General features: G+C 41.2%; 1 protein-coding gene across 1 annotated transcript in view; it reads right to left on the bottom strand.

Moving 5' to 3' along the window:
* Positions 1-27130, bottom strand: part of LOC122760212 (E3 ubiquitin-protein ligase SMURF2) — a 49519-nt gene that overhangs the window by 10516 nt on the left and 11873 nt on the right. Inside the window, exons 2-11 of the mRNA XM_044015304.1 lie at positions 15935-15973; positions 14761-14869; positions 10587-10720; positions 8276-8341; positions 7289-7373; positions 6981-7064; positions 5513-5727; positions 3893-3977; positions 2596-2754; positions 2437-2484 (exon numbers count right to left, since the gene is read on the bottom strand). Coding sequence (XP_043871239.1) covers positions 2437-2484; positions 2596-2754; positions 3893-3977; positions 5513-5727; positions 6981-7064; positions 7289-7373; positions 8276-8341; positions 10587-10720; positions 14761-14869; positions 15935-15973 — 1024 coding nt within the window. The remainder of the gene's footprint in view (positions 1-2436; positions 2485-2595; positions 2755-3892; positions 3978-5512; positions 5728-6980; positions 7065-7288; positions 7374-8275; positions 8342-10586; positions 10721-14760; positions 14870-15934; positions 15974-27130) is intronic.

The raw sequence follows: 27130 nt of genomic DNA, 5'->3' as shown, positions 1-27130 counted from the left end.
ACAAATTGACATCATGTGATACTGAAGAAAACTTTAAACTAGTCATTAAGACAATTAACTCCTGAGGAAAATGTTTAATGATGTTACAAATCAAGTGCGAATAGATTCCATTTAAACTGAATTCGCATTTTGCAACCAGTGGAGTCACCCCCTAGTGGTTAACTGCTACTTCATGGACTTTACTGTGCAAACCAGAAGAGTGTGTCCATTTTTTAGACCGTCTATGATTGTAGTATTATGATATGCATCATATCACGAGGTTGTAGGAAATTCTAAGCCCTGGACAGTATGGATATGCATGGTATGATGTAATTCTCAAAGTGATGCAGAGTTTTTAGGTGCACACTTTTTTTTACCTCAAACTAGTGGCGCAAACAAATACGGCGACTCATTTTAACTGTCAGCTAAATCACTCCATGTCAGGACACAGTTTGCTACACATTAATTTAGCTCAAGAGTCCAGCGTATCCACCCAAAAGCTTGCATTTCCTGTACCACAATGACAAAGTCTCCTTAACAAGTGGTCTAAAAAAAACTAACTGGTTTCTGCTAGGCAGACACCAAAAAACCAAACTCAATCACTTCCTGCTATCCCAGAAAGCCACAGGGCCCCATAGGACACTCAAGACCTCCTCGTGAATCCCTTTATTTCCTGCAGACTAGACTCAGAGGGAGGGAATGCAAGAGAGGCAGCGGTAGAGTAGAGACAGGAAGGGCACTCTCCTGACAGCACCCAAACACTGCAGACAGCTATGAGGGAGAGAGGGGAGGAAGGAGAGAGAGGAGCATCTCTTCCTGCACTTTCAACCCATAAGTCAAACATTTTTTCCTTTGGCTCCTTCTTTCACAGCTGCATATATACATGATCCACAGGCTTCTCTGGTCTTTACAACTATTTACTGATGAGTGCGACTCTGGCGTATGTCACCTGAAGACCAATCAGCGCTCCATGCAATAGCATTCTAAATGTATCGCACTTCATTACCGACGCATGAGCATTTTTGTGGAATGACAGCACACAAGGGGTAAAAGACTTGAAAAATCCCTGACTTGATAAAAGGCAGATGTGGAAATCTACGACGACTGATATCTTTTCCAGAGTTTTGTCACACGAGCAAGAAAGTCACTCAAGAGTCTTAGAAATTCAGAAAGACTGAGGAAGGTTCTGGTTCAACCGCTTTCATGCACAATTTATAATGAAGTTGCATGGAATATTTCACAAATCTCCAATAAAAGGTAAATAACTATCTGTACTATCACCACACAGCCTATTCAACAACTCGTGTGTATTTATTAATAGTTTTATATTGTCTCATTTTTTTACTGCAGGAAATCCACATAACAAAAATGTGCAATTGTACTTAATATGTGCACAACACTAATATCACCAAGAGCTACAGACATACCAATTTCCTTTCTCTGTATAAAATGAGTCCTGTGATATTACTTAGAAAAACAGACATTTCCTGGGTTTAATGTGAAGTTATTATCTAACCAGTTATTATCCTCTGAGAATACATATATGATCGAATTTTCTATGCATGACATTTTTCACACATCTGGGCATAATCATGCTCATGACAAAATTCCTACATTAAAAACAAATGTGGCGTGCCAGGCTACATTTTTTTATAAGATTTTTCAGCGGGCCACGGATGAAAAAAAAGGAATACAAAGCCCCAAACACGTTCTTTGATCCATCAGAACAGGAAAAAAAGGAAACCTGATCTCTCAGTCGATGCATTCCGTCTCTCTCTGCACGGAGAAGGAATGAGGTCAGGCAGAGGAGGCCCACCGAGGCACCCATACACCGCTCCACCTTTGTGAAGCAAAGGCCTGTGGGTAATTCTATGGCTATCGTAGCATCTTATGTGTTTGAACAGCTGCACAGGGGAAGAGATTCTCGACACGTGCATCCCCGCACACGGGCATTTACTACGGACAAGAGTGTGAAGCAACGCACACAAATGTACACAGATGGACACACACACATACATACATGGTTCATTCATTGACTCCGGCATCAAATTTATGCTCAGTTTCCTGGACGTAAGTCGCTCCTCAGCAACACAGACACAGAAGCCTTGGTTTCCACTCTGCTATCTGATGTCTGGCCAAATCCAGCTTTGTGACGGATTGTGTGCTAAAACGCCGTTATGATCAAAACCTCTGCGGGACTGAGGAATTTGAGTTTGTGTGTGGAAAGACAGACTGTGGGGGAGTGTGCTGTTTATGTATTACTGCCCGTTTGTGTGTGAGTGAGGGAGTGCTGCACCTCTACAGGTGGTGAGCACACCTTGGCACGGGATCCCACTGTAAAACACTGACTGAGGGGGAGGTAAAGTGAGCGAGTCTGTGAATGTCTGCGAGAGCGTGTGCTTGTGTGTGTTCCCGTCTGTGTGAGGAGGGGATACTGGCATGAGGCCCAAACTTTACCTGACATTCTGACTTTCAATGCCTCCTCGAGATCCATTAGGGCTTGGACTACAGATGCAAAACAAAGAAAAAACCAGGACAGAAAATAAATCTCTTTGTTGACAGTCTACATTATTTTACTGTTACTTTCTTTCCCCTTAAATGTGCAGCAAAACTTACTTTAGGACTAGATGAAGGTTGGCGGAGAGGCGTGGGTCTGTGAACTGCGTTGTTCGGTTGTTGTGGTCAACAAAGTAAACCCTCCCGGTGGCGGTGTTGCGAATCTCCCATCCTGGAGGTAGAGGACCCAGTTCCTCACAGTTCACATTGCTCAGATCCCTGTGGTGCAGCAGAACACACCAACACATTAGTATTGTGAGAACAGATGAAAAATAGAAGCAACATATTGTGAGAAAGAGGGAAGGAGAGACCAAGACCAAGCTCACAATAAGATATAAAACATACCAAAGCACTGACTAACTGGACTCAGGCAGACAGCGAGAGTCCGAGATGTCTGAAAAATCACTTTTATACTATTTTTCTTCTTCCCTCCATCTAAATTATTTACTGCTGCCCTGCAAACCCTTTCAGCTGGACTCCAAGGAGACACTGCAACAGGCTCACTATGCTGGCGCTGACGTTTCTGTTAAACATGCTTAAAGCCAAAGGGACCGGAGCCGCACAAGAGATGAGGGATCGGCAGCTGAGTCACCTTTTAATGTTGGAGCTGTCTGAGGAGCACTCAGTGAGGTGTGGCATGACCAAAAGCCTCCTATCAAAAGCAACGAAAAATAGAATCTATCACTCATACACTGATAGAATGTAAGAGAGCAGAGGCCTGGTGTTAAAATAATAGCCATGTTTTATTGATAGCTTCTGGAGTGCACCACCCACCAGTCGGTGGTAAAGCTAACTGAGACCTGTGTGCTGTTGGTCATGTGTCTATCAGAGCATATGAGACTTATAATCAGTTGCAGGTTTACATTGGAGTAAAAAGGCAACCAGGATGAAGGGACTGTCACAACAAGATGATTTATCCAAAACAATAGCGTGTAACTTTAGAATATAAACAAATTATCAAATGAGTTCACACAATGCTGATCAAACTCCACACGACTCTTTCTGTGTTTCTCAGAATATTGTTGGCTGGTGAAATCTGTGCACTGCACACAGGAAGTGATTCATTTTATAATAAGACAGATGAAGGCAACGGCAACATTGTGCCAGTAAAGCAAGATGGCTGCAAACAGGTAGGAATATGACTGAAAACACAAAGAAGTGCAGCATATAAATGTTACATTGTTTCTGCTTACAGACACTCAAAGTCCTCATTTAAGGATTTTATTATTTCTACATTTTTATATATATTACAATAGTAACTTTAGCCAGTGAAAAAAGCTAACCAATAAAAGAGAATAATGGAAAACAAGCATTTAGTTTTCTATCACCTGTTTCATGTTTTCTGTGACAGTCATACCTGGGTACTCTGGGATCGTGCCACGTGCTGACGCCTGTCTGAGTGTGGAGGAAATACACCTGTCCTTGCTGCGTGGTTCTTTGCTCTGGATAAAGAGATAGTAAGGGAGTTCATCAATGGAAGTGTTCATATCTTAGTTTGAATAAATCCAAAAGGAAGGAACTATGACATCTTTGCTTCAACCTGAGCATCCAGTGCGTGACAAATGTTAACATACAGTATTTGGAAAATGAAATTGAGAGCCACGTGTAGGCAGAGCACACTTATAATCCGTCTGCGTGAAAGAGAGATCACAAAGATGGAGATAAAAGGACTGAAGGAGTCAGTGAAGATCCCACAAGCCAGCCAGGAAGAGGCAGAGGGCGGGGAGGGGGGGAGGTGAGAGAGAGGCTTAAGAAGAGGAAAGAAGAGGGGAGAGATGGGGTGTCTGACTTTTGAGTTGGTGAGCTCATTCATCACTGACAGAGATATTTCCATGGAGCTTCCTGCCAGTGAGCTCCTCTCTGGCATTTCTTTGGACCTACCACCCTGCTTTAATATGCATGCATGTACACACAACCTTTCAAACCCACACCCACCACGCCAGTCGAGTGCAATACGACGGGCACAAGAAAGAGCAAAATATCTTGGCTTGTGTCGGCTCACAAGGGGAGAATCAGTGCTGCTGACAGGTTTTATAGAAACAGCCTAACTAATAAGTGAGTAAGACAGAGATAGGGAGAGCAAGAGATATAGACAGACAAGCATAGTGAGGCTTGGAGCAGGCTAATCTGTGAGAGCGAGGGCAGCCCTGTGATGTTCTTCCATGACTCTGACTCTTAAATCCTCCACAAGATTTTACTGTGAGGATAAACAAAACTCCATGAGGCTGTGTGGGGCAGTGTGTGTGTGTGTGTGTGTGTGTGTGTGTGTGTGTGTTTGCTTTTACATGAATGCGTCGGATTGTCTGACTGTGTGCAGAGTGGAGAACAAAGGAGGGAGTGAACGGCTGCCGCCAGCCATTAACAACTAGATCAATTCAATTAGATTGTCTAAAATGGAGCCAGTATTTCAGGCTCCTTGTGTGGAGCTGCAACGTCACCGCAGCAGCTGGACAGAACTGAATGAGGGCACTGATCGGTCGGGTTACTAGGCTGTGCATGGAGCAGGGAGGAAGGTCCAGATGATAAATTATCACAATAGCCTTTCAACGATGACACGATTCATGATGGAGGTGGTAAAAGCCTTTGATAGTGGATTAGGCCAAGCACTTTCAAAGGTAATGAGAATACAAAATATTGGAAAACTTTAGAAACCACCTGGTCTAACATTCAGTCTTTAGACTGGTTTGATGAAACTTGTATTCCTTCTATTATTAAAGCTACACTTCCCAAACCACTTTCTTGTTATTACACTTCCTTCTGTTTTATCACATAATCGATCATACTGGTCAGATAAAGATGAAATCTTAAATAAGCAATGTGGCAAGCTAACATATTTTCATGAAATGCATACAGTTCCGTCTCCAAGGCTACCTGCAAAAAACAATGTACATGTAACACCATTACAGACTTTTCAGTTGTTTGTGTATACATATTTATATAGTTCCAGTCCACTCTATGATGCTGGCCTTCCACTCACCATATCCCTCAGGCAGATCTGGGGGCATGTGCAGGTGGGTTCTGCTCATGTAGTTGCGGTGCCTTTGTGAGCGGACTCGTCTCTCCTGGGCCCGCTGCTCACCATTACTGGGTGGCAATGCTGTGGTGGGCGTGGCCCCATTTGTACTGATAGGCGTGTTCTCATCCACAATGCAGCTGAGTGGCCGGCCAGGGCTCGAGTACTCTGATGCAGGCCTGAACGGAGAGAGAGAGAGAGAGAAGGTTAATGGGGAACAAAAACAAACACAGACAGGACCAAGAGGAAAAAAGCTGGGATATAACCAGTGTAAACATGACAGACAGCAGCAAATAAACCGCATTCGGAAAGTTTGGATGAATAAACACTTAAATCTATACAAGGCAGCACACGCAAACAATCACTGAGTGCTGAGGCGACATCCATACTACTACTCAACAGTACTTTCAGATAATCGCATAGATTCTCCTCCTCCCACTAGCTAAATGTGCTTTTTATCAGGCAACACCTAATAACAATAATAATAATAATGATAACAAAATAATAATGATGATAATAATAATAACATGATTCAGTAATCGATAGCATGCCATTGTAAACAAGAAGCTGATTCTCTCCTCTGCTGTTGTTTGCTTAGTTTCCCAAAGAACTACTAATAAGACACTACAATAATAACAGATTTCTTTTATCAGACTGAACATGACATGAAACTAAGACTGAAAGTAAGTGTTAACAGTGATTATTGTTCTCAACTAACAGTTGAGTCATGGCAGATAAGAACCAGTCAGGGAGTGAAAGCAGGTAACTGCATCATTGTTCCCAAAAAGTTTTAGTTTCTGCCTGTCCAGACCAAAACCCAGCCCCAGAGTTCTCAAACAAATCGTAACCAGCAGCATTTATAATTCCACGTCCATTTTAAGGGGTTTAAAATGCTGGGTTAGTGTGGATGGCAGCGGAATTCAAACCAAAACTAGATCGGCGCCCGTTCAATATGTAGCTGTTTTTATATATTTACTTCATCTATTGCATTCCTGCCGATGCCACTTATCCAAACCATCCTAGTTTAAAGTCTGTCAACAGTTATTTGATTCAAAGACAGACAGACGTTCCTTGCATTTATAGATACATGGAGTAGTACTATTGTACCTAATGCCTCCCGGAGGAAAAAAGAAGTAAGAACTGAGTAAAAAGTAGCAATGTGGCAAAAAAACACAGTAAAAAAGAAGCACGAGTACAAATGATGGCGGCAGATGCCTTCATTTCCACTCTTGTCAGCTTCTCCACATCATTTAACACCACTGACTGGAACATTGTGTCTTACACCCTGTTTTAAGGAGCCCACTCCAGTTTTGGACGGAGTTCACCAGTTTGGGAGCACTGAGGTCAGAGATTGAGGTCTGCCATTAGCCTGCCACTGTTTGATTTAAAGAGGTCTGGGTTTCAGTCTCTGTGGGCTGCAAAGTGTACTCACCTGGTCGGCCTCTCCCACTGTGTGGTGCGTGTGATGTGGTTCAAGTACTGGATTCGTCCAGACGCGGTCCTCCTCTCCTCCCATCTGGCCGCAGAAACGTACACAGACACAGCAGTGAGCGGACATGGTTAAGTAGCCACAGAACCATCTAGCAGTCTGGCTGCCTTCTCTCCACATGCTAACATTATGTACAGTATATCCTTACCCATCTACTGAAAGGCAGCATTTATTTATTTATTTTTGTTTTGGATTTTGCAGCCTCTAAAAATATTCTTGAGATGATAAGAGATTTCCCTCAACTCACTCACCCATCTGGAAGATCATTGTCAAACAGTCGACTGCAGTCCACCACAGGGCCTCCTGTGCCTATCCGGTCCCTAGACTGCAGGCTCACTGCAGCAACACATGGCAGACAGATGCACACACTGGGATTACTAGACAGCAAATTACAGTGCAGGCACAGATATTTTATCTCAGCACAAAATTGAGCAATATTTCTTTATGAGGAACAGGTTACATTTTATATGTACAATTCTGCAACCAGCATTTTCTTCTACCTCTACTTTTCCTCATGTTGATGGAAAGAGAGTGATACTGAGATATTATGGTAATATGAAATCTAACCCCTACATGTTAAACAAAGACTGTGATAATTAGAACACGGATAATTAGCACTCAGAGTTCACATTTATATTTTTAGAGTACTAATAATGTTTAAGTATAGCCTTAAGGGTTTTTTTCCACGTGTTATACACATCAACATGCAAAAAAACCAAGCTGCATGTTTACGACGACAGATGAAATATAATAAAAGGCAGATTAGACGTCACCTCCCCTTCTAACCTTGTTGCAATACTGAATCCATGCTAAGAGAAGCACATTTACACTATGGCCGATGCCAATTTATAGAAATCAGTACAGACTGATATATTATTTTTGGCCGCATATCTTTTTTTCCTCCACTCCATCTGATGAAATATGTTTCTAATTATAAATAATAAACGATATTGCTGAAGCTAAATGAACATAAATGTAAACAACACTGATCCATCTCTCAAACCTGTGTTTGCACTACAGTGCACTTATATATATTCAATAAAAATCATGTATAACTAATCATTGAATACATGAAACAGGTCGTTAAAAAAACAACAACAAAGTTTTAGGAACTTGTAAATGGCAAAAAAAACTCAACTCTACTCAAAAGTGATTGTTTTTCTACCTTTTGTTTTGTGTGTGTGTGTGTGTGTGTGTGTTCCAGCAAATGCATCCTTGTTTGCATTACGTGCACTCACCCACTATTTGGCCTCTGACTGTATCACTGTCATTGGGACTCAGCTTGTTCAAGTCTAGTCTCTGGTCTATTTAGGAGAGATCAGAAAGAAGAAATTGAGAGAGAAACCAGGGAATAAAGATCAGAGAAAAAAAGTAATGCGGAATCATTAGCCCCTGAAAGATGCACGGAAATTAGCATGGGCTGCTTGGGATGCATTTCTTCCTCAAAGGACAAGTCCCATCGCTGCGTATCATTTATATCACTCAGAGTCAAGTTCTCTCTCCCTCATTATCTGTCTCTCATTTTTCTGACAGCAGACCACAGCTTGGCTTTGCCCAGGAACAGATGGTCTGGTCTGTGGAACAGCCACTGGCTGTAAAAATCTCACTGAGCATCGGTACAGAGCAGGCTTCAGTTCAAATGCAGAGGTCAAACATTTGACAAATTTCAGTACAAAGCCTGCACTATTCCACTCAGTCTTAGCATGGACATGAACTTCTGCCAAAGTCTGGAAACTCTTTGTCTGAACTTCTTAAAGTCTGTGGAATTTGAGAGTGAGGGAGAAGGAGAGAGATCAGGCGGAAAGAAAAAAAATATATATCCAAGTTGCCTGCAGACATGAGAAATGCCACTATCTGCTCTCTGTTGTCTGGGTGTCATGCAGATCAGCTCAGGATGTGTGTCTAGACTAAACAGGGACCAAAACAGGCAATGGTCAAACTGTTACAAGGCTGGCCAGAGGTCAGCAGCCACAGGGAAAACAGAAATTAGACAAGCATAGACAGTAAAAAATAAGTATGCACTCACACACTGAAATACATACAAGTATATACATTTAAATATACACATTACACAAAGACACTATACACATTAAAGTCAAGCCAAGACACTCTACAATTATACACAAATGTCAGTCGTCAACCCAGCGCCTTTTCTGAGGCACGCAGAGAGAACAGATCTGCTACTGCTGCTAAACACAAACACACACACACAAAAACAACAAAATGACAAACACACAGAGGGGGAGCGACCACAACAGAGAGAACACAACCCAATCTACACTAACTTAAATAGCTGTACAATTACGCGTGTCTGCGTGAAATGACCAGCTGTCTAGATCAGCAGACAGAGATAAAGGGAGGTTAGTCACAATAGCATTTTGTGTTTATGTTCGTATGTGCACATGCTGTCAGTTCATGGAGGAGACTGAAGTTGAAACCGAGGGGTGAGGTGGAGGCCAGGAGAAAAAGGAAATGCAGAGGAAAACCATTCACAGCTGTGGCATAAGGCTCAGGTTTCCTGTGTTGCTCCAGGAAAACAACAGTGACAGGGGGTTCTAGGAAAAAGCAGCGGGATTCTTTCCCGTTTCTGCCCACGAGGCCGCAAGCCCAGAGAGCAGGTACAGTCTCACCACCATGAAGCAATAATCACTACAGAACACTTTGTCAAACCAACAACTGTCTGGGACTGCTTTTACTAGCAGCTATTCACTAAAGACTCAGTATTATTTATCCAGTTAGCGTCTGACATGAGACATTTTTGCTGTAATTACAGGGAGATGTTGATTGGCTCTTCCTGTTCTGGCAGGGGCAGAGCGCTGACCCCTCTCACACCCCGTTCTGGCCTCTGTTAGCACTACTGAGGCAGACAGGACATTAAAAGGAACAACTCCACGTTCTATCACGGCTCTGACAGTGGCACTGTGTTATTAACGGACAGGTTTAAGGGGCTGTTCACGTGCAGCACATGGAAGACGCCAGAGATGTATGTTAACTAGGGTCCTTGTCGAGTTGCACTTCTGTTGCGTTCATCATTACTAAGCAATTCAACCCTGGGAGCTGCAGAGATGACTGAGGTTGATGCAGCCTCGCTGATTTAACAAATGATTATCACAGCAGGCGTTCATTATCTGGTGTGTGTGACTTGATTCAGGAGGTTTGTCTGGATAATGGAGGTTCACAGTTCATTACAGAATTGCCAAAGTCTGGTTTGACCTACTTCTTTGGCCTGAGTATTAAAAAAAAAGTCCAGATATTTATATTTTCGTCTCATTGTTATGTGGACGTGACAAGGAAAACAAGCATGTCACATTGGACGTGCATCAGAACTGTGTTACTCTCATTTGTGTGTGCTCCTACATAGCAGAGAGCGCAACGAAAGCAAGATAGAAGAACAGATATTGGCACTTTTTATACAAAAAACAAACAAACAGTTCCTTCCATTTGTACACACTCTAGTTAATGTACCACATAGTTGTAAAACTTAGAAATTCAAATGAAGTTAACAGTGATTTCACATTGACAGGACGTTTCAGTGTTAGTAACACTTACAGCCTGTGTCTTTAAGGCGGTTGATAGCATTGGACAGAAGGCGGACACAGCCCAGGAAACCAGCCCCTTGCTTCTTGTGAATCTTCTTGTGATTCCACACACTGATAGTGATGGAGTCTGATTTTCCAATATATCTGCAGGGAAAAATTTAATTAGACACAATTAATTTTCTGTGATGAGGGGCTCTCTCATAGACACCATGAGATTGTGACCAGATTGCAGCTTCAGTTTCTGTGATGATCTCGGTTGTGAAACTCCTATTACTCATAATGTCAAGCTGCTAGACGTTACAGGAGGCATATGTGATTTCAACATGTAACACAAGCGCAGACATGTGTCTCAGTCAGGATGTCCCCATCATTGCAGGGAGACAAACAAGCGCCACAGAGCCTCCTCAACAAGGACACATCACACGAAACAGTCGGGGCATGGAGGTGGAAGAGGAAGGTGGGGAGTTGAAAAGGGATTTTCCAGCCAGTAAATCTGACCCTGAGTGTCTGAGTATGAAATGGAACATGAGCAGACTATGATCCTGTGAATCATTTATAACACCAGCACCACCTTCCCCAGACAGTTATGGTTGCTCATAATCATCTAAAATATTATGCATAATCTTTTCCTAGTTATTAAAAAAATAAAAATTAACACAAGCTCTTAAATGAAAGTGTGATTAGTATGAAGAGTCATGAATTATACTGCCAAATTAATATAATTTAATATAGCTGAGGGCTGTTAGCTTGCAAGTAAATGATTCCCCTATCCGTTTAGCCATTTCAAGCTGTACAGTTTTGTTCAGTTTGGTACATCATACAATTTGTGTTTCCAGTGTCAAAAATTGTTCCTATAGGTTGGAGCCAGACACACTGCAGTCCACTGATGTGTCAACAGAACTGTGTGCCTTCCACGCAACAGAGAAAAACACGAAATGCATGCAGCCTCAAAGCTCATCTTCATCGTGTGATTAATAGCCCTATGCCAAGAGGGGAAAAACACAAACTGCTGGATGTTTTCTAAAAAGGAGAAGACGATGTCTCCAGGAAAATAACTGTTTTAGAGTGGCAACGTATGGGGGGTTGTGTTCAAGTTAAAGAACACGGATACAGATTTCCAGGTTGGTTGATTTATTCAGCTGTGTCGGAAGAAAACTAAACTAATATGCACAGCATCGCATCTCACAAACACAGCTGATGCGTTCAAGAAGAGTCAGTATGGCCATGGCGAGTTCAAGAATGTAGGACATATCAAACACATACGAAAACAGACTCTAAATGGTATAAACAAGTAAATAACATGTAAACAGTGTGGGCTTTCTAACTTTCTCCATTGTTACACTTTGTTTACTGTGCCGCGTTCTTCTCCTGCGTTGTGGGATTTATTGACAGGCTACACTACATGTGGCACTGGTATAATGTCATGCTATTTTTATTTTTAGCTGACGCAGCCATCGCCATCCGGCCTGCACACCCCACTGTGGAAATGCAAGCCAGATCAGGATGTACCGTTCCAAACGGACTGTGATGAGACGAAACTGTACTGTTCCGCCTGGTGGAAACGAGGCTTTTGAAACAGTTCAGTAATAGCATTGCTGAAACTAAACCACACATTTATTAGCACTAAACACAAAGTATACAGTAGGTGAGCAAATGACAGATCACAGTGAAAAGTACTGGACAAATGGAAGTTTTAACTTGATGAGAAGTAAAGGGATCACCAGGTCATTCAGTGTAATCAATGCAATCATGTAATAACTGTTGCAAGATTTACATCTGGGCAAAAGTAGTAGACTGGCAGGTGCATGTTGCTATCCACAGAGCCAACCTCTGCCTTTCTTAACTACCAGCAGTTTTAAAATAACATTTTTTAAATCTTCTTATACCAGGAAAAGAACCAAACTGGGTAATTATACTGTTCACAGACTGCCAAATATGTGTTGGGGAAAAACAGAGACATCTACAAATAACAGATTACTTCCTCACTGACTGCATTCGTCTGTTGCAGCATATTCACACACTGTGTGTCTTCTCTGTTGCTCCTCGTGTGTCAGGTGAGACCAGAGTGTGATAAAAATCTCACAACGTGAACCTGTCGTGGCACATCTGCTCGGGTGGGCTCCCCTCCTTCTGTCGAAAGCTAATCATGTGTACGATTCGCAGAACTGCGTCCCACTGTAATTATCATGGTTCTTACCAAAAGGGATATGAAACAATGGGGCTGTGAGTAAGATGTCTGGACATTTTGAGTCCATGCCAAATGCCTGTCTGTGCTATGTGTGTGTGAGAGAGAGCGAGCTGCTATGTCAGACAGACATGACGGGAGAGAAGTATTATAACCAAACCCTAGTCATCTGGATCACGCTCTATGTAATAAAATTCATTAGTCTGGCTGAGATTTTTAATAGTCATCGGCAATAACACACACACACATAGACACAGGCAATGGGAAAATTGTAACAAAAGCAAAAGACAGATTTAAAGACACAGATGTGCCTTCTAAATGTGTCCATTTATTTGGCAGACTGTATTCTTATTATTTTTCAAGGGATTTCAGAAAGTGTTAAGAACATATGAACAAAGTAAAAGGAAAAACAAAAGTGTAGGCTCGCTAATAAGATTTAAATCTGTGGACTGGATCCAGCTATTGCCCTTTAATGGATGAGCACATGTGAACTCTGCTGAAACTACGGTTACAATATTCATTTTTAAATAGTAATAGGGTTAAATTACATCCAATTTAAAATATGACTTGGGAGTCTATGCACTTCAGGCAAGGACCTTGCTTTAAGGAGGCCGCCATCCTGCCACTTCAAAAGACAAAGCGACCAAAGCGACCAATGCATTTCATTTTACAAAGATGCACAACATCATTTCTGGTATGCAATGGCCACCGTAGTTCCCTGACATGCTTGGAAAGAGAGGAGTCGTCCTGTTTTAGAAGTCTCTAATTCTTATACAGTGGATTTTTAAGAAGTAGAAAGATACACCGGCAGAGAATGTTTCAAATTAAGATATTTCTTCAATGTCAATGATGTCCTGTTGTTATTAGTCACCGTCACACACACTGCAGGCGCAATGAGCAAGCGCGGCATGAGGACACATTGACTGTGTCTGCCGTCCCTGGCATATTGACCACATCCTGCAACAAAACGAAACGGTCAAAGTTTACAGGCCATGGCTGACCAATGAAACACATACTTGGACACAGAATTTCTACACCCTCTCAGACGAGCCCATAATATAAAAATAATAATTTTGGTAAGCGCGAGACCACCAGGCAAGATTTTCTAGGCTGCTCTCCCTCAAGTAAAACCTGTCTCTTCTAAAACACAGCCTCTGCGTCGTTCTGCTGGCCACGGGGATAGACACTGGTACAGTGATGTTAAACTTATCAGTGGCAGAGAAACACAAGCCATTTCTCACATGAACTCCAGTCAACTATGTTTGTAGGCTCTGGGGACAAAGAGCACAGAGAACCTCTTCTGAGCCACAAGTCTCTGTCCCCCTTAACATCTATTTATCTTTAGCGTGCGCGTGTGTATGTGTGACTTTTTCAAATGTGACATGAGCAGCTTATTTAACAGACACGTACAAAGAGGGTCCTGTATCCCCAGCAACCAAACAAACGGAGACATGTGCTTCCTCTTGCTGTTGGCTACGCATGACGCTTTGGATAAACACCGGGCGAATACTGGAAACTTTCACTCTCACATTTTCACTCACGCGCTCCGTCTCTCTATTTTTTTTCCAGGCTACTTTCACAGCACAAACCATCTTTGGGAAGAGGCAATCAGGGTGCAACAAGACAAGCACGTGTTCCAGTCAATGGAAGAAAATACTATTGGAGACGCCCATCTTTTCCAGTGCTTTAAATACTGTTCCAAGGTACATTTTTAGACTGTTTGCTGGCGCTGCGGGGTTATGTCATTACAGAGTATCTAATGTGTTAGAGGCCAGATGCAACGGCTGTTTGCATCTGTTTCTGTTCAGGTCCTGCTAATGGCACTGACCTGACACGGCTCAGTGTGCTTGCTTATCATGGCTAAAATAGAGACAGACATATAAACTGTGAGGCATTGTAACTGCTGTTTGTAATCAAAGTATGCCTTTAGGTGGGTGTGAGGTTCTCTCAAAAACAGATGCATGTGAGAGAAGTGCCATAAAAACACTGAAGGACTCACAGGTCATAGTGTTGATTCCACTTGGGGTCAAGTGTGTTCCTCACAGTGTCTGTAGAGTGGCATTGCCCTGAACCGTCCACAACCACCTTGGCAAAGGGATCAGGAAGGCCTGCAGACAGAGAGAAGGAAACAGAAAGAGCATTACACTCAGACACCATTAACTGAGCATAATCAGATAAACAGGTGCACAACACACAGATGACATCATTACACAGTGGTGTGATGGATGGAGATAAACACAGCTGTCACAGACACTGTTGTCTACAACACTTGTGTCAGTCCAGACTTACAGATTACTCATTGTTTATTTCCACAAACGTCTGTCTTTTAATGTCACATGTGGCAAACAGGGAATAAACAATATCTATTTTGGTCTTTTTTTTTTTAGGGAAAAATACAAAATATAAAACATTTTCAGGGTGATGTGAAGGTGAGTTTCTGTTTAGCTTCTGATGATTCATCTACCCGATTACACCACAGCGTATACGCAAATTAATGAAATAATGACACTACAAATGATCCCTGTGGTAAATCTGGTTGGAGTATGCACATGAAGCGTGCAGATGAAAATAGAAAAGCACCATATAGATTTAGCTCACAAATAAAAAGACACAGACATGTTTATCGATGGTTTCAGTGTTGCTCTCCACCCGGCTTCCTAGCTGAATGTTTGCTCAGCTCCTGAGTGTTGGAATGGCAGGAATGGGCACCACAGAAACCACCTGAGTGAGCACAGGACCCTGACATGCTCATTCACCATGACAGCCTGACCCAAACACACCAAAACACTCCAGACACCTGACATGAACCATTTAATTCTTCAAAATGAACTGACTGTGGAAAAGTTGCTAATATACACAAGGCTCTGCAATGGAGTGGCGAACTGTGCAGGGTGCTGAACTCCACCTTTCACCCTACGTCAGCTGGGACTGGCTCCAGCCCCCCTGCAGCCTCATGGGGAGGATAAAGCAGTAGATAATATATACTATTATTATACCAAGGACAGTAAACCTGCCAAATCTGCTGTCAATTACTTTATAAGTGTGGTTGACAGTTAACAGAAGTTTGCTAAATTTCTTAATCTCAAAAAGGACTCTATAATGCATGTATCATATATCCACAAGACCAAAGGGGGGAAAGGGTTTGAATGGAATATACACTGGCAGATACTTACGGAAGAAGTCTTTCTTTGCAAGGTTTTTGGCACAGAGGACTGGAAGAGAAAGAACAAAGACATAATTTAACATAACATAAACCCAAATTCAAAAATAGAAAATCACCAACGTGTGGTGAACAATCCCGCTGATGGGCAGCACCACCATCTGAAACTGCTGACTGAGACGGACTCACTTTAACTTTTGTTGCTTCATTTTGTTAAACAAGTGACAGTATTGTCTTTGGGTGGGCAGTAGAAAATGACGAGTGTCGCAACGGCATTATAGAGCAACCCAGTCCAAATGAGATTGCCTTTCTATAGTGCGGAACGCCAACAACGTTTGTTTAGACAACTAATCGACAACAGCAAGACACAAGCTACAAGGTTTTTTTTAAATTTTTTAAGCATTTAAGAGTCATATGACTAAAAGAGAAAGAGCTGGAGGAGAAGTTGTCCCCTTATCCTCTCTATGCACTGAATATGGTTATGGTTGATTAATTGGATCAAACAGCAATGATACGTGTAATTAACAGTGTACATTTATTAAAACCTGGTTAATTAATTCCAATCATTATAGGCGGAAAACTGATTTTTTTTTTAAAAGAAAGTAAAGGTCTACTATGTCTTTTTAATTTGTTACAGATTTAAGTCTCCATTTGAAAATGTGTTTCACTAATTATTTGGACAGTTTGATCTAATGATGATTAATGATATTTGTACACTTTTTAAAGCTGTTATAATTTATCTGACAAAGGCAGAAAATCTACACCTGCTTACTTTAAATATGACACGTACTTCACGTACCCAGCATGACGCCTGTGACATTACACGAGCATTGGGAGGCCTCCCATGGTCTGACATGCAAGTTTATGTGTGGTCTGGACACCAGAAACCTCCGGTGCACTTAGGCTGAGAAAGGTAACTATATTAGACAGTTTATTATTCCAACAGGATATTTTTAAAACGTATATGATCTGCATCTCCATTTACAGCAACACTGTATCTAATAATTCATCAGTTTAGTCTAGTGATTAGTATTCTTCAATTGGCATAGTCTTCCGTTTGGTTTTCCTCATCCACACAATGTTGTGTAGCAATAAAACAAGTACTTTTTATGAAAAAAAACAAAACAATGGATAATCGTTGGGAATGGAATGGTGTGTGCGCTACCATTGAGTCCTCATGACATACACTCAAGGCTATTATTTAACTCATAACATAGTTGATTTACAGCTGAGATAAGAATCTCTTCATAAAAAAAGCCGAAACCTTTTTTTTGTTTTTACAATATTAATTTTAGAAATAGAAATATGAATTGGTTAAGCTAAAAATGAGTAAATTTAATAAACTAATTATTAGTTCCATACTTGACTGGTCGTGTCATGCGTCTTTTTTCCTTGACCCGACCTTCTAACTCGCCTTGGTGTGCAGGTGAGAGTGCTCAGAATTTACTTTGCTAACACAAATAGACAAAGGCATAGCCGTCGAGGCAGACTGCAGCTTAAGCCATTCAATATGTAGCCGTCGCCTATTCATCTACCCCCATGCCACACATACTCAGACACACAACCACACCATGTGAAATATCACCCTGAATCACTGAGCTGGGCTGAAATAATTTTGCCCACCAGGAAACCACAGGAGGAGAGGACGGACCCTCTTCTGTGCGGACGAAATTAAATACACAAATCATCGGCTGCACACACACACAAACGTCTACATGTGCATTTTGTTTACAGCTGCACAACACGCGCACACACACATACAGGAGAGTGTGGGTTTAATGACAAGAACCCCATTAAGAGAGAAAGAAGTGAAAACAGACGACAAAATTGGAGGGGGGGAGGGGGGGTGCAGAACATGCTCGACAGATGAGGAAGAATTTCTTTCCGCAAACATCCCTGGGAATGTGTTACGTTCCAGTGAAACCCACCTCATCTCTAAAACATCTGGTATGCATCGCTTTCAGCCACACTTCTCTTGAACACACAGGAGTGAACATGTGCCCGTGCGTGCACTAACACACACACACACAACGTACACACAACGTACACACTGTGAAGCTTTGAAGGAAGGTGGAGTGAGGTAAAATGTGACAGTTTTTATATTGTGCTTCTACAATGTTAATGCCCACATGTGTATAGTGCGGGGAAAAAAAGAGAGTACGACAGTGATTAATGATATTTCCAGAGGGGTAAAACATGAACACCTCTGTTCCCCAAGTCCATAAGTCAAAACACAATTAATCCACAAGAGGGTAAAGATAAAAAAAAATTGTAAATAGCTGGGAAACATTTCTTTATATCAAGTGACAACAATACATGAAATCACAATCCAGACAGGAACAAGGAAATGACAACGACAAAATGAGATGGACTGCACTGTAAATCCTGGCCCACACAAGAGCCAGCTCAGCTTAAACCGAGCCGCAGACCTACAGACCCGCATGTGCATAAGCAGTAGTCAGCTAGCCACAAAGCAGTAAGGCAACACTATTTATACCTATATAGACTTCTTGGGAAAACATTCAAGGGGCTGAATTACAGTTTAAAAACAGAAAATGTACAGAAAACCACTGGAATGGCAGACACCAGAGAGACAATGGGAGCAGTGAAGCCAAGTGAGAGTCTGAGGCTTCAGTGAAGGAGGGTGGCAATAAGAACTGGCAAAAAAAGAAATATCATTACACACTGAAGAAACAACCATAGGAAATAACAAACTGAATGTGATACATGAAAAGTTGCCTTTCAGTTTTTACCTTTAATGAAGCGGTTTGGACGATGCGCTCAAGAAAGCTGCAAGATCGATCATAACAGGCCAAGCAATCAACCCCGACTGAACATGAATGGGCACTGTACTAGTCATTCAAAAAAACACAAACAGGGATAACAATGCACACATTCAACCAGTCTCTCTTCAGGACAACTGCAGTGTTGTGTTCAGTTGTCGACAAGAAAACGGTCATGAATAGTTGGTATGGTAGAGAGAGAGAAATGTTAAAACCAAACACAATTTCTAACCTTACACAACACATCATGAAGTCATTCATTCTTACATGTGCACATTATTCCTCAATTCACACAATTCATGAACATAAAAATAAGTCATCTATAGTGCAACCTTTTGACATGTAAGTGCAGGGTGCTGTTCATCATTTTGACGTGTGCAGAGTTGCCCGATTGTACGCAAATAGTATTAGAAGAAGCAACTTCACCTCCAGTGTTTGGAATAATGCCGTTTAAAAGAACGGCGTTAGGTAACGGCGTTATTTTTTCAGTAATGGGGTAATCTATCTAATTACTTTTCCCGTCGTTACAACGCCGTTAACGTTACTGGACGTAAAATGCTGTGCGTTTCTATGCATTGATTGAATAAACTGTGTAATCCCAACGCACCCCTGGCTCATAGCTAGTGAGGAGGCGGGTTAATAACGAGGTGAGCGATTCCAGCATACGCGTTTCACGCGTTCCAGCATACGCGCCACACACGCACGCACACAAACACACAACAGGGAATCGATGAAGCAGCAGAGATGGCGAGTCAGGACTCCGATGTAAAGTTGGCATTTTCATTGTGATAAAAGGCAAGAACGTACATGTAATGTGTACATTACATTATAAAAACTTTGTCGACATCCGTTGTAAGCAATTCTAATTTAATGAATCATCTCACAATGGCACACGCATCTACAAAGTTAGTTGCCAAAAACACAGATCATTATTATTATTATTGAGAGTTTGATTTATTTAATTAAGAATAAGACTACAGAGCTAAACACACTTTTTTGTTGTTTAAAAGTTTACTTTTGTTGTCTCAGGTTGAGAGAGTTTGATTTAATTTGCTAGAGTTAAATGCACTTTATATGGTGTAACTGTGTAACTTTTCTTACAAAGATAATACTTGAAGTGCAGGACAAACATCTTGCCGTCTGTCGACGTGCAATAAATATAGAAAGTTATGTACAAACACCTGTCTGTTCTACTCATTTCAACTGACTTGTGAAAACTACACAAAAAAATCCAAATTCTTTGACATATAGCAACTTTTTTTTAACAGTAACGCAAATAGTTACTCTCCCTGGTAACGAGTTACTTTTATTATAGAGTAATTCAGTTACTAATAACTAATTACTTTTTTTAAGTAATGTTCCCAACACTGTTCACTTCTGATGAACTGATCACCCGAAACCTGTAGACAAGGAGCTAACGATAGCTCATCATGTCGGCGGTTTGGCAGTATTTACCAGTTAGCTTCGTTAGCATTGTTAGCTGCACTAGCTCCGTTAGCGTGCCTACAGTCAAACTGGTTTATTAAACGAAAAGAGCAGCACTACAACTAACCAGCATACCTGTGTCCTGCGTATGTATGCCTCTGTTTTTTAAGTTTAGCGTTACTTCAGAGACTCATTTTAACAATCTGGAGTCATGTAAAAATGATGTCACGCGCGTCCTTTCCCGGTCAGTCGGCGAGTGTACAGGCTGAAAAACGAAATAACATATCACTGGTAAAAATAAATGGTGTCCATTTACTGTATTCGTTTATGTTTTACAGAGGGTTTAACCTGAGCCAAACCTTACCACCAATGATAATCATATCACAGTCATGCAGGGTAGTATGATATATGTTTTTTTATAACACACTGGTATCGGTATCGGTCGATACCCACAGCACAAGTATCGGAATCGGTATCGGGAGGGAAAAAATGGTATCGGAACATCTCTAGCAGACGTGTGATAACCCATACCAGAAAGGCATGATTAAAACAACTTTCAACATGAACGCCAGTCAGAATCAAGATCAGTGGAAATTTCTTTCCACCTGAGCCATATCAGACCAGAGTATTCAGATTGGCGTGTTTACATGAAGCATTTCTATTCGACCAGTCTCTCTGGGAGACAATCATAGCACTGTGCTCAGTTGTCGACATGAAAACTCCAACAAATGAATGAGAGATGTTCAAACCCAGCACAACTTTGGCACTTTTCCACGATACAGTTCTCGCATGACTCTGTTCAGCTCGGTTCGGCTCTACTCGTTTGCTTTTCCATTAGTGATAGTTCCTGTTACTTGGTGATTTTTTTTATTACCTGCTCTAGCGAGGTTCCAAGCAAGCTGAGCTGATCTCTGATTGGTCAGAGAGCGACGTCAAGACTGCAAGAGTCAGTAGGACACAAGAATCAAACATGACAATGCCAAATTGTAGATCAGTTAAAAAGACTATTGTGTATTTAGCTTGTGTATAAGTCTGGTGTATTTAGCGAAAGCACTGCCAAAAGACAGCGACCGTTCAGTGACTGTGTCAGACATCCGGTCATCCAGGATGAACTAAACTAATCTTTTTAATTAACTGATTCTCATGATTCAGTTTCCCCTGAAAACAACTGCTTTGCTTGTGCTTTGCTTGTATGTTTGTGCCAGGTATAAAACGAAGTCAAGGCACTCATGCAGCCATGATATGACGACCCCGCCCACGTTGAGGAGGTACTAAAGTGATGGAAAATGACGTGCCAAACCGAGTAGAGTAGAAAAGATTAGTGCTAGAACTGGATCATGGAAAAGTGCCATTTTAACCACACGTCACAGCATGAATTTGGTATGAATAGCTATGTTTACGTGAGCATATTCTCTTCAATCCGATTATAAAACCATTCTGATTTCAAGTTACATCTATAACTTCTTCTGGCATTTCTCTTTTGTTTTTTTGTAGCGTCTATGTAAGCATAGCTTCAGTCAGATTGCCGCTTTTAGAAAATGACAGAAATGGGTAAGTCCTCAGAACATATGATGGTGTGATGAGGGGGAAAAATGTTCTGAAGCTCTCTAACCATCTGACAAGAAATCATACACACCAAAGCACAAAAACACACACAACAGCATGGAGGAACTAGGGCAGACAGAATGTTTTCACCCTTACTACACTCGTCAATGCCTTCTGTCATGACAACATAAGGTCCACTACTTTTGTAAGACAAATTCTATTTGTGATTCAAACACATTTTTGTGTTGAAGGTCTGAGGCCAGAAGTTCAAACGTAGTAAAGAAAAAAAAAAGTTAGAAAAATGTAAGCTTAAGATCAAAGCCAAAAATCTAAGCATCTAATGAGAAGGTGCAATCAGTCAACAGCTGCCATGACAGAAGGACTGAAGGGATTCGAGAGATGGATGACATACGAGCCAAAAAAAGTCTTCATTGATATTCAAACCAGGCCAGGTTTCCATCCAAATTTACTTTGAAACTCAGCCAAATTTTTTGGTTAAAATAAAACACCAGTGAATACATGTTTCATTTCTAGTAGTGTTTATCGAGGTAAACAGTCAGTGACTCTAATGTGGTCAGACAGAGGTGGTACCAATCACCGTTTTTCTAAATATAATTATGAGGTCAAGAAGGTCCATCCAAGTCCAAAAAAGCTCTACAATTTTTAATGACCACAGCAATAATTGCTAATATAGTGAAATTTGGAGTTGGTATTACTTGTTAAAACCAGTCTTTAGCTGCTTTTATTTCAATTTTTTCTTTCTTTTTCTTTTCGTAATGTATAATTTTGGTTTATGTTGTTTACGTTCTGGAAACAATTATTGTTCCTTGATCCAGGAAACAAACTGATTTACGGTTTAATCTTTCAACTTTTTTTTTAACTCTTTAATCATGTGTACACACGGAAATAGTCTGCATTAGAATATCATTGACTTCCCACTGCATTCACTTGAAGGAAGCATTTACATGTTCAAGTTTTCCATAATTGTTGATGTTTATGAATAACTACATTAACATGTGTCACAGCCAGACAAGTACAGCAGACATGGCCAAAAATGTATAGTTTAATTTGTAAATGGGTAATGTCATGTATCATTATACCCACTATTTCACATCATAGTCTTTTTTCTTTTTAATAAAACAGATGAAACATTGTTTTCTGGGGCAGTGTTGTGATTAACTGTGCTCTGCTGCAACTACACAACGAGAAGAGTGTGGTCGAAACGACTTATATAAACTTAAATTCACACTTGATACAAAGGGCTTCACTTTTTTTAGATTAAACATTTGACTTAGTTAATGTAAATATATACAATCTGGCCAAGCCAAAAAACCACATCATTTCTTTAAGAACCTGTCTTATAAGATAAAAGGTGAGACCCCATGGTGCACACATCCAAATAGGGGAAAGGGATCAAAATGAACCAGGCAGACAACATGTACTTGCTTCTCTAAGAGGTTCAACAATGTTGTGAATGTTGAGGACTAGAAGGTGCTCACAGATCAACAAGGTGGAGGTGGGTTTGTAGGATGCCTGCCATGCTGGTCTGCATGGTTTTATTCGTTTGATGCAGCTTCTCTAGAGGATTCCCCTTTATTCAGGCACTTTATCCACTCACTGCATACAATCTGTATTTATAACACATGTCCTGATCATAAAAGTGTTGTCAATGCAACTGTGACATCCTGAATTTATTTTGGAAGGAAATAAAACACACAAAACATTTCGACAGGTAAGGCAGCAGAAAGTGTGGGGAGGAAAACATGCAGCTCAATATGGTTTTGATTGGAATTTATTTTAAGTTCTTGAGTGGGTAATATACTACAGATATATCAGATGTAGCTACACAAAGATTTCACATTGACACTGAGTACCTGCCACCTCACAGAAATCACCCGAAAATTTATATTGCTGTGAGAAATGAAATAAAAGTCATAATGACAGAAGCTTTTCCCAAGAAAAGGGAATGGGCAAGTTTGCAACTACAAGGCAGCACCATAAATCTTTACTTTTATTGGTCACTCTGGACTGGTTTCCTTATACTCACACACACAAATGTAATTACAAGCTCCCACTCTTTCTCCTTTATTACATGAACATGGAAGACAACAGGGCTGCAAGTACTGACAATTTTTTGTCAGTACTAATTGACTATTCGGACAACCTTAATCAGTCATCAGATTTAGTAACTATGACAATATATTGCCAAAAAAGAAAAGGGTAAAACATTGCTAAGATCGGTTATATAATTTATGCAGATTGATGGTAAATCCTCATTTTTCAAACATCATCATTACGTTTAATGAATTAGGACAGTGCACATCAATTGACAAATCAGCACTGAAAGTATGCACGTACACTGGCATTAGCACAACTGCTGAACTATATGAGAAGTCCTCAGGCAGGTAACATAAAACAAATGACACAGGACATTACTGTCAAATAACTCAAAGACAACACTAAACAAATGGACACAATCTAATAAACAACAGTAAATTATTTAGACAGACATAACCTCCAATGTTACGCTACCATTATTCAGCTATTCTCTTAGTCTTTGGAAAAATCCACAAAAAACAAAACAACCCCATAAAGATATATAAAGAATGTTATAATTGTGAGCACTTGCCTTTGATAAAAATGATCACAAGGAAAACATATGCACTTCATGATCACCATTCCTGTGTTCCTTCCCCAGGGACAGAGACTCGTCTCATGGCATTAATCAACAATCTTCTTCGGTCTGAGTTTTCTTTTACTTGAAAAACACAACCCAGGCTCGTCTCCTTGTTGATTAGTGCAACAATGGAGAATGGAGCAACAACTGTCCGGATTTTTGATAACATAGGAGTGTCAATGAAAGTTCACGGTAAAGTCTGGATGAGAAAGCCACATTTTTGGCCTCCTGCAGGCGTTCCCAACGGAGCACAATGTCACGCAAATCTGTCTCACAGATAGTTTTTGTCTGTGTGATTTTCCAGTCAAGCCATTCTTCTTCTTCTGGTTTTTGTTTGTTTGTTTGTTTGTTTGTTTGTTTTCGCGGTCGCCTGCAGAGTAAGAACGACTTCCAGGTCTGAGTGAAAAACGAACTAACAGCAAATACTAAACTGTCTCCAAAAAAAACCCTTCTCTCTCCCTCCTGGATGTAAATAACCCTGGCAGCCCGACTTCACTCAGACCACCACAAAATAGTTCATAGATGAAAAATGTGACAATTTACAATATGCCAGAATCTCATAAATGGACGGCTACATAAACTACATAAACAAAGTCCTACTTTTTGGCAGTTCTCGCCCTTGGTGTGTATTTTTAAACAAATCTTATTTTGGTTTTGGCCTGGACACGGAGTGTGGAAAAAATACTCACATTTACACTGTCTTATTCAGTATTGGGTGGAAATTTACACTCTTGAATAAACAGCCATTCAGTTCTATGACAGAGAAAGGCATCTACTGTATTTTAAAACAAAAGGACAAGATAATGTAATGTCCCGTTTTGTACAGAGTCCATTTTTGTTTTCAATTTGTACGACATTTATTTTCTACACATCTATAAATATATTATATTCTATAAGTTCTAGCATCAGGAAGATACAATTTGAGCACATTAAGAACAAATAATACATTTTGCACTGCCATAGCATAATCTGGGTGTTTTGAATAACCAATCTGGCTCTGATAAACCATAACATGACCGTCTCATTACACCCCTCATGTGTTACAACTTTATTCCCTTGTGTCACAAAAAAACAAAACACAAAACACTTGATGATAACTCCGGAAAAGCATCGCATAACCCTGTGCATCTCAGCCTGTGCATCTAAAATCCTCCGTAGCCATAGCAATGGCAAGTATTGAGGCGAAGCTGAGAGAAGGGTCTCTCTGTGCTGCCTGTGTTTCTCATTCCGGTCGCACTGTCACTCACACACACACACACACACACTGCAGCACTGACTGATTGGGCAGAGGGGGGGCAGGGGGTGATGGTGGAGGGTGTAAGGAAAAACCCCTGCAGAGAGACAGAGACAGACAGGATGATCACCACTGAGACACTCACAGCGAGAGACCGGAACAGACATTTAAAATTAATATTATTTTTTTTTTAATTTAACCTTTATTTATCCCGGGAAAAAAATCCCATTGAGATTAAGAACCCCACTCCCAAGGAAAATCTGGCCAAGATTATAATCAATCTACAGTGCATCAAACTGCATCTATGGCTCCTAACAAAAGCTTCACCACCTCCATCACTGGCTCATCCACACAACACTTCAGAGAGTGAAAAGAGCTCACATACAATTCCCTCCAACTGATAAATATCCAAAACCTTTTAGGTTTAAGGCACGCGTCACTTTTACTTATTGTTATGTCAAGACCAAAAAAAAGTGACTAAAGACTAATCCACACAAAATAAAAACAAATAAAAACATAGCTTTTCTTAAACGCAGCATCATCTAACAAGCACACACAGCCTCACACAATACCACTGCACGAGAGCCCTGTGCTTTCAGGAGCTGACTGCAGCTTATTAGTCACATAATGGCTTTCCACATTACAGCCCAAACAAGGCTGCTTCCCAGAGGACGGAGGAGACAGCCAGGCAAACGCCACACACAGCTGATTGTGCTGTGTACACTTTTGCTTAGCTCCGTCCTCAATAACAAAAATCAATCCCTCCGAGAGGCGACAGCAGCTCTGTGGAGAGAGAGATACTTAAACCTTGGGGTGAAGTTAACGTTCCACCTGTGGGGAGAGGATGGGCAGAGTTTCTCACAGGCTGGGACACAAAGAGCCCCACTGTGCAGGCGAATCAATGAAGTTCGCCAGACTCAAGCCAAACACCTGGGGAGGGGTAGGTCATGTGACGTCTAGGGGGGGGGAGAAGGGTAGGGTGCGTCGCCATGGCAGCAATCGCCGGTCAAGAGACAAGACGGAAGTGGGAACATTCTTTTCTCTGCCGTTAACTGCCATATACAGACATTTTCATAGTTATAGAGTAACACCAAGAGATATGGGGGAGAGAAGGTTCACACTCCCTCTACTCTGTTGCTCTGCGGTTAACCATTACTCTGGAGGAGTCTATGAGGTGAAGGAAATGGGGGTGTGGGAACAGAGACAGCCCAACTAGACGAAACGGAGGCATTGCAAAATATCAGCTGTTCTCGTAGCTGCATGGAATCATCACTGTGTGAGAACGTAAATAAATCCCTTCAAGCCCACAAGCTCAGGTTGACCCTATATTGAACCTCCTTTCCTGTCCACCTGGCTCCTCCAGTCCAGTGCACTGACCTTCCCCGCCAGACAGTCTGACACATCTTCAGGGAAAAAAAAAAAAAACTCCCCCCACCTCCACCCATTACTCCCCAGCCCCCAGCCTTTCCTCAGCCTGTCTGCATGTTTGTCTGTCTGCCCTGTTTTGACTCCAGACCCGGGACCGTGCAATCTCATGCGTAGCAT

The sequence above is a fragment of the Solea senegalensis genome, unplaced genomic scaffold (assembly GCF_019176455.1).
Source record: "Solea senegalensis isolate Sse05_10M unplaced genomic scaffold, IFAPA_SoseM_1 scf7180000013226, whole genome shotgun sequence".
NCBI classification, from domain to species: Eukaryota; Metazoa; Chordata; class Actinopteri; order Pleuronectiformes; family Soleidae; genus Solea; species Solea senegalensis.
This window is presented reverse-complemented; position numbering and strand designations above follow the sequence as displayed.